The 12,751-nt window shown below is 38.0% G+C and overlaps 1 protein-coding gene across 5 annotated transcripts in view; it reads right to left on the reverse strand.

Moving 5' to 3' along the window:
* GPBP1L1 (GC-rich promoter binding protein 1 like 1) overlaps nucleotides 1–12,751 on the reverse strand; it is a 37,468-nt gene that overhangs the window by 22,130 nt on the left and 2,587 nt on the right. For all 5 annotated transcript variants that reach the window (XM_081145959.1, XM_081145962.1, XM_081145958.1 and 2 more), the window contains exons 2-3: nucleotides 1,072–2,103; nucleotides 372–486 (exon numbers count right to left, since the gene is read on the reverse strand). In XM_081145959.1, coding sequence (XP_081002085.1) covers nucleotides 372–431 — 60 coding nt within the window. In that variant the 5' untranslated portion in view covers nucleotides 432–486; nucleotides 1,072–2,103. The remainder of the gene's footprint in view (nucleotides 1–371; nucleotides 487–1,071; nucleotides 2,104–12,751) is intronic.

Below are 12,751 nucleotides of genomic sequence, written 5' to 3' on the forward strand. Positions count from 1 at the left end.
AGGTCCATTTCCCCAAAAACCATTTTCCTTTTACCTCTGCCCCTCTGCCCTCAGTAATATGTTAGTAGGTATGTTTTCCAAAGTGTGCTACAGCTAATACAGAAAGTCTTCAGTGTGCCATGTAATGAGAAAAAAGCTTAGCCTATAATAAAAAATGGTACACACTTAACAGTAACAGGGTACACACTGACTTAGTCTGCCTAATTATATCCTATTAAAACAAAAGTAATTAGTCTATAGAAACATATTTGAAATCCTCAGGCAAAGCTGAATATACAAAAAACACCTAGACTGTAAAACAGAGGCCACAGACATGCTGGGGATGAAAAAAAACTGTTATTTGGATAGTTACTATAGGAATGGAACAGTACCTTAACTGCCTGTGGTGTTGAGAAATTTAGCCAAGCAGGAACAAAGTCATGCTGCGCCATTTAGGTCCAGTGTCTCTTTTCAGCAAGGTGAGGCATCCAACCTCATTGCCAGGATCTGAAAATGAGAAAACTCAAATCATTTATGCTTGCAACGTCTTGATACTAATGTGTAAAGGAGTTTGTAATTATTTTAGATTCTACTCTTTACAGAAAGACCTGCCCGCCCTGAGCCCCTCTAGACTACTGATCAGGATCCATACTTCAGAGAAGTTCTAAACAAAGCAATAGTCCATAAATATATGACCATGAAAAATACATAAAGAAAAATGTGACATAGATCTGGAAGATTATATGAAAAAAGCTAATGAATTCTTGAGTTATAGCAGAAGAACCTTAAGAATCAACACCTACTCAAAATCACAGATATTTATGAAAGGAGATTAATCTCCTTCAGGTAACTTCTGGCAAAAGCAGTAGAAAAGATCTTCCTAGAGAAGGAAGACACAACCTTTCAAGAGTTCTATTTAGTTCACATTAATTTCCTCAAACACCATCATCAGTTTTCCTTAGAGATCCATTAGTGTCTCCAAACCACCCAACTGATACTTCCCCAAAATTACATACATCAGAAAGTAGTATATTTTCCATGATACATATACATTCAGTCTTCTTCCAAAGTTAGACATAGGAGAATATTTACCCCAGAGTGTAACCTCTGTGGTCCTGTTTTCTGAATTCCTTGAGTGTGCCAGCTGGATTTCCCACGAGGTTCTCGTTAGAAGGGTGCTTAATAAGGCTGGCCAGCAGCACACCTTATGATGAAGCACAAAGAAGCCAGGCTCTGTGTGGATCACTCTCTCAGTCCCCTCAATTGCTCACCTTAAACTACCTAGTTCCTGACACGTTTCCAAAAGGGAAAGGGGGAAGGGGAAGGGGGAGGGGAAGATAAAAAAGTATTTGTTACATTTAAAAATGGGGGGAAGGGGAAAGATCTATGTCTATTGTTCACCTCATTCAACTTCCTTGAGTGATGGCACTATGATGTTGTTTAAATAGATAATACATGGACATTTGCACAGTGAGTACAAACACTGTTCATAGCAAGGTCATAACTAGAAAGACAGGTGGACTCCCATGGGCAAATAATGTCATCTAAGTGACAATCAAAAATATAGTATTAAAGAGCTATAAAAGATCTTCTGAGCACTCAACTCCAGTGGCAAAACATTACACGACAAAGCTCTTAGTTTACAAATCTCACTCTTACACAGCTGCTAAAAATAGTGTGCAGGTATGCATTTATATTTGTTTTATCCTTCAAAATCTAAGGATATGAGAAATCGTGTTTAAAAATAAAAAATAAAAAAAAAATCAGACAGGAACTTGATATACTTTGCCCTCCAAAGAATAGCAGCTTTCAAGGCAAATTTCTTGGTATAAAGCTCTCAAATATGTCTTCTATTTCTTTGGTCTTCACTATTTATAAATTCACAGCAAAATTAAAACACGTAGAAAGACAAGGGTTAGGAGGAGTCAAGGAGAAAGTTCCAAAGTGAGGTTTTCTTCTCTTCAGTTTTCTGTATTTCACTTGTTTTGCTTTCCTGAAGACTGAAATTGAGCTACTGGAAGGTGATGTGAAGAATCTTCTACTGCCTCAGTAGAGAAGTCATTTATTATTTTGGATCCATTTCCACCATTATTCAATCATTTAAAAGGCCACAGGAATCTAACACTATAAAAAAAACACACACAAAATAACATTATCACAAGGTGAAACCATTATTATATGTAATTGCTAAAATGAGACAGTCAAATGATCAATCAAATAAAGGTCGTAGGAGTCGAAACTCTTAAGTCCAATTTAGACATTAACGTGTCACCACCTAATAGCAACAACATAACTGGCTATAATTCTAAGGATTTTAGAAAAGTCGCCTGAAGACTTGAGTCTGCTTTTTTAAATTTTAAATCCTCACCCAAGAATATGTTTTCAATGATTTTTGAGAGGAAGGGAGAGAGAGAAACATCGATTGGTTGCCTCTCATATGTGCCCTGGAATTGAGATCCACATCCTGCAACCTCTTGGTGTATGGGACAATGCTCCAACAAACTGAATCATCTGGCCAGGGCAACAGAGTCTGCTTTTATATATACAACCATTCATCCAATTAGCTAACAAAGGTAATTCAGAAATGCAAATTATGCCCTGGCCAGTGTGACTCAGGTGGTTGGAGTGTTGTCCTGTGAACCAAGAGGTGGCAGGTTCAATTCTTGGTCAGGGCACATACCCAGGTTGCAGGTTCAATCCTTTGTTGGGGAGGCAACTGATGGATGTTTCTCTCACATTGATGTTTCTCTCTCCCCCTTCCTCTCTTTAAGGTTAATAAAAAAAAAACAAAAAAACAACTTAATGCATCTGTTAGATTTAGATTTTCTTTCATACATACAACCGTTTGCCATAACTGGTCAAAGAACCATATAACTTGCTCATTTATTACCAAAATCATCAACTAATTATTTAGTACTAACCACAGCTAGGTTTTGTTTTTAAGAAACAAGATGTCCGTCATAGCTTTCCTCATATATTTACATATTTTTAGATACCCAGTTATCAATTAAGAGACTTAAGCTCTTATCTTCTGATGCAGTAGTAAGATAGCAGTAAGAGATGACACAAACATTTGACTAATTCCCAACTACCTTCTAGGGGCTAGAAACTTTTTTGATATAAGAGAATGCTTGCACCTGTGGGCAATTCTGGTATGCTGTGGTAAATTCTAGTTTGGAGGGTATAATGCATATGATCAATTGTCAGCCTTGCTCTACTGTTTTAAGTTCATGGAAATAAGACATACCAAATTCAGAATAGTAAATACCTCTGTGGGGAAATAAAGGGAAAGAAAGAAAAAAGATCATGGGGGGGGGGAGCTTCAATTGTATCTATAATGCACTATTTCTTTTCTTTCTTTTATTAATCCTCACCGGAGGATATTTTTTCCATTGCTTTTCAGAGAGAGTGGAAGAGAGAAACACTGATTGGCTGCCTCCTGCACACACCCCAATCCAGGCCCGGGGATTGAGCCTGCAACTGAGTTATGTGCCCTTCACCAAAATCGAACCTGGGACCTTTCAGTCCATGGATGGAAGCTCTAACCACTGAGCTGAACTGGCCAGGGCTGCACTATTTCTTAAGCTGAGTGATGTGTACATGACTATTCACTTGTTCTCTATACGTTTTATATACTTGTAATACTTAAAGAGTAGTAATAGAATAAGCATATATGAAGTTAGGTAAATGATTTGAATAATGTAATTTATAAGTTGAAATACATTTAAACATACATATCAATCAACCAGAGTATATATAGTCCTTCAGCAAAAATGGAATAGTCTTAAAAACTGACCTCTTATACTAGTTATAAGACATCTCAATTAGTTCCAAAGAATAAAACATTCCATGTTCTCTAATCAGACTGTAGTAAAATTAGAAAATGACTTTCTCTTCCACTCTTCTTCTCCTTCCTGAAGAAATCCTATCCAAGGCCATTACGTAGGGTCAAGCAAGTTAAGGATCTGTGAGTGGCAGAGGGGTTGCTGCAGAGGCCCAGAGCAGGGTGCTACGGCCTAACCAGATGTGAAGGGTGTCCATGTAAGGTGGAGGACGGAGAAATGTGTGTGTGTAAGGCAGCAGCCCAGTGCAGGTTGTCAGAGCCCATTGGGCAACACAAGGCAAGTGTCCCAATAGGAGGCCAGTCCAATGCAGAGTGGAAGCCTGAGTGGAATGAGAAGGGCATCCTGGCAGAGGGACAAGGCCAAGCTGGTCGAGGGCTTCCATGCAGCAAGGTGCCTTGCACAGGTGTTCCAGCCTGGGTGTCATGAGAAAGAAATCCTTTCAAGGGAGGATGTGGCAACAGGAGGTTGGTCATATATTGGGAATTGATCAAAACGTAAAATATATTAGGAAACAATGGGAATCAGATTTCTTACTGTGTGAGAAAGGAGGCAACACAATAAAGAAAATTTCAAAATAAACTGAGTGACAAAAAACACAATAAATTTGCAGTATTACAGCTGGAGCAGTATTTAACAGAAAATAAATTTTAAAAACACTTTAAAAAGACTAAAAGGTTAGAAAAAAAATCAATGATTTAAAAATTGTAATTCTTTTGAAAAATATTAATGAGACAAACTCTGGTAAAACTGCTTGGGGAAAAAAGATACAAATAAAGACAGCATGAAAAAGGGGAAATAAACACAAGAGATTAAGGACTATTAGAAGTAAAACATTATTATGAAGAATTACATGTTAATAAATGTGAAAAATCTTAAACTACATAAATTTCTATGAAATGGCAAAACCGGCACAGTAATAGAAAACTTGAATAGACCTGTATGTATATATTATTACATATATCATGGACACTTAAATGTGAATCAGAAAACTACCCCCTCCAAAAGGGTTCCAAATGAAGAGAAACCAAATCTCTGCCTTTAATTTGCTCTCTTGGGCAGCAAAGAGGTTCCTTGGTTAGTGAGCTGGGACACGGTTGACTAGCACTTTGGCCCAGCCCTGGAGTTCAGGGCCAGCCTGCATAAAGAACAGCTAGATCAAACATAATCCCCTGATATCTGTTCTGTGGTCCAGTCTAGAGATTTTAAAAATCAGGAATGACTGCAAGACATATTCTAGGGAAGACAAGCTTTTAATATAAACAAATTAAAAGAAACCTATTCGCAAAACATTTAGGAAGAAGTAAAAGCAGGACTTCATAACTGATGGGATATGGGGGAAGGTGGTAAAGAAGAAATATAGGCTCACATTCTAGTTTCTAGCCATGCAACTAGGTAGATGACCATTACTATATAATTCACTGAAATAGGGAGTAAATGCTGATTGGTTACTGTTCCTTCAGTAATAAATGCATGATGACAATGTCCCTATTAATAGCTTCTGAGGAAAAAAATACCAGTCAAATCAAGCTTCCTAATGGAAAAGACATATTAATTGCTTGCTAGATACTTTTTGTCTTAAGAATTCTGGTTTAAAGACAGAAAACGTGAAATTCAAGGCAGAGAGATAAATTACTCATTAGATTATGAAACTGTTAGACATGAAGGAAAATGCCTCAATTTAAAATGTAAACAGTTCCACATTTCAAAACCCACTAGGTATGTTCCAGTTTTCCAATTAATACAGACCATCCTAACACTCAACCTCAAATTTTTCTAGCCGAGTCCCAGTTGAGGATTGTGGAGAAAATACTAACTGGCAATGTTAACTTACAGACCATCTTCAATATACTAAGACACCTAGGATGTAAAGTTACATAAGAGTGTGGTTTGTGTACCCATGTGCACAGTATGTGGTAGGAAGATGACTGACAAATGGAAGTGTTTAGTAAAAGGAAACAGAAGAAGAAAGAGGACATAATTTTATAACTTTCTACCCCCCCTTTTTTTTTAGAGAGGAAGGGAGGGATGAGAGAGAGAGAGAGACAGAGAGAGAGAGAGATGTGAGAGAGCTACATCAACCGGTTGCCTCTGGTATGTGCCCTGACTGGGAATCTAAGCTGCGACCTTTTGGTGTATGGAACAACGCTCTAACCAACTGAGCCAGCTGGACAGGACAAGGTATATATATATTTTTTAAATTTCAGGGAGAGGTAGAGATAGAAACATCAATGATGAGAAAGAATCATCCGCTGGCTGCCTCCTGCATGCCCCCTACTGGGGATTGAGCCTGCAACCCAGGCACATGTCCTGACAGGGAATCAAACCAGTGACCTCTTGGTTCCTGGGTCCACACTCAACCACTAAGCCACACCAGCTGGACATAAATTCCTACTTTTAAAACCTGAGTCAAATCATGAGATACTATTTCACACCTATTAACCTGCCAAAAACTTCTGAAACTATCAAGTGTTGATAAAGATGTAAAGCAACAAGAAATTCTCATATATTGCAGGTGGAAGTGTAAACCTCTACAAACACTTCAGAAAACAGTCTGGCAAATATATAGTTGAAGCTGTGAAACCTCTATGACCCACCAATCTTTTTTTTTTTTTTAAATATATCTATTGATTTCAGAGAGAGGAAGGGAGAGGGGAAGAGAGAGAGAGAAACATCAATGATGAGAGAGTCATTGATCAGCCGCCTCCTACACGCCCCCGACTGGGGATCTAGCCACAACCTGGGCATGTGCCCTGACCAAGAAGCAAAGCCCGATCGCCTGGATCCTAGGTCGATGCTCAATCGCTGAGCCACGCCTGGCTGGGCAACCCACCAATCTTAATCACACATGAACACAACAAAATACTGAGGCCTTTCTCCAGATAAATTTTTAAAGGTTGAGAACTACTGCTTTTAAGAATTGGGAGTAGATAAAAGGGAAAATTCTGGTCTAAGATGATCTTTAAAAAGACATTCAAGAAGTTTTTCACTTTACTAGTTAGGAGATTACCCTAAATAGAGGCAGTAACAAACAAAACCTTCTGGAAGGCGTGAACTCGACAATTTAAAAAATCAGCATCCGCCCGCTCGGGAGTGGCTCAACGGTTGAGAGTCAACCTGGGATCCAGGTGATCAGGGTTCGATTCCCAGTCAGGGCACATGCCCAGATTGCGGGCTCGATCAATGACTCTCTCATCATTGATGTTTCTATTTCTCTCTCTCCCTCTCCTTTCCTTTCTCTGAAATCAATAAAGATATATTAAAAAAAAAAAAATCAGGGTCCTTGGTTAAAAGAAACCATATTTAGGTAGATTAAGCAGAAAAGGAATTTATCAGATACTGAGCATTCAGAGAATGAATAAGAGCCTCCTTAACTTGGTAAACATGCAGAAACCAAGTAAAGCTTACTCAAAGCTACCAACCAAGGTCACACCACAGGAAGAGCCTCTTAGGAAACTGCTCCGCTAGCAGTGCCACTGCCATCAGCCAATGGAATGGATTCTAAACTGTCCTTACTTCTTTGCACCTCTCACTCCAGATGCAAGTCCCCAATCAAGCATATTTGAGTGGCACAGCTGCCGGAGTCCAGGACAGAAAGTGTATGTGTGTGTATGTGTGTATGCATACAAGTTACAGGCACACAAGCCTTTCCAGTTTCCTCTCCCACTAAGTCACAAAAAGGTAACACTGGAAGGGGATTAAAATGGTAATCAGACAAAAGGAACAAAGGATAGCTTTAAAGCCCAATGAGTAGAATGTGCAACACAAGAATCCTTGCAGTCTTCCCATTAGTAATAAACTTTAACGTGTACCTTCTTCTGCTTCATTATTCTAAAAAACATTTTCTGAAAGTAATTTTACAAAGTACAACTTATTTATTTATTTATTAAATATATCTTTATTGATTTCAGAGAGAGGAAAGGAGAGGGAGAGAGAGAGATAGAAACATCAATGATGAGAGAGTCACTGATCAGCTGCAGCCCACAACATGGGCATGTGCCCTGACCGGGAATCGAACCCTGATCGCCTGGATCCTAGGTCAATGCTCAACCGATGAGCCACGCCCAGCCGGGCCAAAGTACAACATTTTTAAAAACTAAAATTTATAACCTTTCTCAGGCAGTTAATCTCCTTTCCAATACTTTGTCTTTCAAAGTCACAAACACTTGCTGCAACCATACCTACATACTTACTATCCCACTAATAGAAATGGAATCACTGAAATCACAACAGTTCCAAATAAGAATAGTATGACTGCCTGGCCGGGCGTGGCTCAGCGGTTGAGCTTTGACCTAGGATCCAGGCAATCGGGGTTCAATTCCCGGTCAGGGCACATGCCCCGGTTGTGGGCTTGATCAATGACTCTCTCATCATTGATGTTTCTGTCTCTCCCTCTCCCTCTCCTTTCCTCTCTCTGAAATCAATAAAGATATATTTAAAAAAAAAAAAAAAGAGAAAAGTATGATACATGTGTACATTTACTATCTAATGCAATCTGACACATTAAAATTCTGGATATAAGATTCAGATAACTAAGTGGATTAGATTTAGTATTTGAAACTAGGGTTTTAGAATCAGCAAAAATGTTTTTATAGCATTTATTTCAAAAGTCATTACTATCAGCCCTAGTTGGTTTTGCCCAGTGGTTAGAGCATCAGCCTGTGAATTGAAGGGTTCTAGGTTCGACTCCAGCCAAGGACATGTACCTCGATTGCAGGCTTGGCCCCGGTTGGGTTGCGTGTGGGAGGCAACCAATTAGTCTGTCCCTCTCACATCAATGCTTCTCTCCCCCCCCCCCCTCCACTCACTCTGAAAAAGCAATGGAAAGAGTATCCTTGGATAAGGATAAAAAAAAAAGTCACTATATCAACTACAGTACAAACAGGCTATTCAGTAGTAATAACTTTTATCAAATATTTGCAGCTACACTGGACCTGAAAGGCTCCAAATTCCCTATGAATGTAAGTAAATAGACTGTCATATTTTTAAAAATTATAGTTTTTATAATTGAGATTTAATAGTCACTACATCACAAGACATATGTTTTTACTTCAAGTTCATTTTACTTACAAGCATTTCTAAAAATCTCTTAATAATGAACTTTGCTTCCCATCCAAACATTACTTTTACCTTAGAAGAGCAGGCTCTGGATCTAGCTGGCTCTGTCATTTACTAGCTGTGTGACTTTGGCAAGTTACTTCATTTCTTTTTTTTTTAATCCTCACCTGAGGATATTTTCCCCATTGCTTTTTAGAGAGAGTGGAAGGGAGAGAGATAGAGAAACATCAATGTGAGAGAGACACATCGATTGGTTGCCACCCACACACGCCGGGGCTGGGGATGAAGCTTGCAACAGAGGTACATGCCTTTGGCCAGAATTGAACCTGGGACCCTTCAGTTGGCGGGCCGACGCAATAACCACTGAGCCAAACCAGCTAGGGCTACTTCTTTCTGCTTCAAATCCTTATCTATAATTTGGAGATTGTTGGAAAGTTGATGATTAAATGAGTGAATATATGTAGTGTTAAAAATAGCTGCCAGGATGTTTTCCCCTGGGGGAAAAAAGAGAAGTGTCCGCCAAAAGTGAGTACTCAGTGTTAGAATAAAATGTTTAATAGATGGGGAGAATAAAAGAATAGGGAGAAAAACAGTTTTTGAGAGAAAATTTCACACCAAATAGGCTGAGAAAACTACTCACTAGTAAACAAAACCAGAACACAAACCCACTGCAAACCCAGCATACTTAGCTCAATTTTTATGATACAATAAAAAATATATATATACTAGAAAGAAAAAGGACAGGAAAAAAAACTATCTGAAAAGTTAATATCGAATGGGACTGGGGGATCCCCAAACCACACAGAATCACCTATGAAGTTAAGTCTTCTCCTCACTCCTCCTCCCTCAAAATCAATCTCAATCTAAGCCTCTACATCTATCTACCAATTTACAGGAAAATCAAGAATATGGGAAACTCTGCAGGACAAATGACCGGGTTTCTTCAACAAAGTACAAGGACAAAAACAAAGAAACAAAAATTAAGAGGCTTGAAAGAAAATCAGTCAATTACAGTGTGTAGGACCTGAGTTCTCATTAAAAACAAACAAACAAACAAACCCCCCAAAACTGGAAAAGTCAACAGAAACATAGTATCTAAGAAAAACAAAACAAAAAACTCCATATGCAATGACCATTTCAGATTTCACTCAATTGGTAAAAGGACGTTCATTAAAGACAATTTCAGACAATATATAACAATTATGAAGTGCTTGTTATTGCCAGGCATTGTTTTAAGAACTCTACAAATATCATTTTATTTATTAAACACAATAACCCTATGAGAAGATACTATTGTTCCCATTTAACAGAGGAAGAAACAGGCACAGAAACCTCACCCGAAACTCCCCCAAGGTCATAAAGCTGTTAAGTGACAATGTTGAGATTCAGACTCAGGCTATAAAGTTGGCTCTTACTATCCCTGTGGAAACAGCTCTTTGGAATCAGATAAGACGCCTGAATCTCCACCTCTCCTTATGCTATGTAAATTATTTTACTTCTCAGAACCTCTGTACACTCACTTGTAGAAGGGTTAATATCTTTTTAAGAAATAATGAGGTTAGCTCGTCCGGGCATGGCTCAGCGATTGAGCGTCAACCTAGGATCCAGGCAATCGGGGTACATGCCCGGGTTGAGGGCTCAGTCCCCAGTTGGGGGCGTGCAGGAGCTGCTGATCGGTGACTCTCTCATCATTGATGTTTCTATCTCTCTCTCTCCCTCTCTTTTCCTCTCTCTGAAATCAATAAAGATATATCAAAAAAAGAAAAAGAAAAAGAAATAATGAGGTTATATATTGGACTGTATTACAGCCTTTAGCTTATGAAGCTCACAATAAATAGTTCTCAGTACCCTTCCCATCACACCTGGTGAGACTAATTAAAAAGTAGAGCTAATAATTCATAAACACATAGCAGAAACACTGGAATAGCTCTACCTTTTAATTAACTAACTAAAGAGCACCCAAACCAACTTTTCAACATACTTATAAACTTCTAGAATAGCAGTAATTCAAAAAAGAATATTTTATATAATAAAACTTAAACTTATAATCAGCAGAAACAAGTCTGCAATCTAAATCTAAAGTATAGCCAACTTATATAAATTCAATTTTTTTGAAAACAAACAAAACTTATTCCACACAAACAGACCTACTGTTCAGAAGTGTACTAAAACTTTATGCTGGTGATTCTCTAGCCTGATGTCTAGTTAATATAAGGCAAAATAATTTTATCATAGAAAAGGTAAATTTAATTAGTATGTTAAAAAACCAACTTCTTAAAAGACAGCTTTCTATGTTGTTAACCTGTGAATATTTTTGCACTTATTTGTTAAACTACTAAATTCTTTGGTGGCAGGAATGTTTTAGGGTCATCCAGGTATTCCTAGCACCCAGCACGCTGAAACTGGCACCATACATAATATATGCTCTAGCAGTTCTTTTTAAAAAAATTTATTTGGGTTACATTCTTTAATAAAACTATATAGGTTTAAGGTGTACAATTCTATAATACATTATCTGCATATTGCACTGTGTTCCCCACCCCTTTCTTAAAAGGAGAATGACCTGTTTTGTCTAAAAACTGAAAGAGCCTGGCTGGGCATGGCTCAGTGGTTAAGCATTGACCTAGGATCTCGACCTAGGATCCAGGAGATGGGGGTTCGATTACTGGTTAGGGCATATGCCCGGGGTTGCAGGCTCAATCCCCAGTCAGGGGCATGCAGGAGGCAGCCGATCAACGACAACTCTCTAATCACTGATGTTTCAACTCTCTCTCTCAAATCAGTAAAGATATATTTCAATAACAACAAAAAACCCCCCTGAAAATTAGCCCTGTCCATTAGCTCAGTTGGTTAGAGCATCATCCGGATACGCCAAGGTTGTGGGTTCTATCCCTGGTCAGGGCACATACAAGAATCAATCAATGAATACATATATAAGTGAAACAACAAATCATTGTTTCTCTCTCTCAAAAAAACAGAAATAAAATAAAAAATGAAAAATAATTTGCCTAAAAGAGCAATTAAAGGCTGATTATTTGCTTTAGTAAAGGAAAATAACTATTAGAATCCTTTAAATATCTGCTTAGTATACTTGAAATCATCTATAGAAATTCAATTTACATAACAATAGCAATATTTCACCTCATTAGTTAAGATATACTTTTGGACAAAAGAAGATTAAGTTTTACTCTGGTCATTTTTGTTTTGGGCAGACTTCAGTGGGAAATAAAAATCAGAATTTGATTTAGAAGTGACTTGGACAACTAGGTCTCAGCACAAACCCATATTAAATTCCAGACAATGGTACTAATACTGACTTACGAGGTAGCATCAGCTATGCACCACCTAGAATTTTCTTCCCATCCAGTTGAAAAACCATAAATACACACACCGAAATTTACTTTTTCCATGAACTACTTTTCCAGTTGGGATCCTTTAAAATTTTGTGTACCTCTCATCTTTTCAATAGCCTTATTTTCATCGTTCAAGGCAGCAGCCACAATGGTTAATTTAAGCACAATGACTTTTAGAAACTGATTGCTTCGGTTAAATACAGGCTCTGCCGCCTACTAGCTGGATGAGTCTCTGGACATTTTTCCCCCCTCAACTAAAAAATGAAGGGTAAAACAATATTTACCTCATAGGAATAATAAATTAATAAATATAAAGCCCCTGGCACATTAGAGTTATCACTGTTATTAAGTGTATACAATTTACCTATAAAACAGATATGCAATCTGCTGAAGTCTGATTCAGAATTGTTTTATGTTTAACTGAGCATTTAAAAATGTATTATAAGCAGAAATGTGTCCTAGATCTCTTATTATTCCAAACTTATTAAAACACTTGCATGTGCCCTCCTTAGCCGAGCT

The sequence above is a fragment of the Miniopterus schreibersii genome, assembly GCF_964146895.1.
Source record: "Miniopterus schreibersii genome assembly, chromosome: 8".
Lineage (NCBI taxonomy): Eukaryota > Metazoa > Chordata > Mammalia > Chiroptera > Miniopteridae > Miniopterus > Miniopterus schreibersii.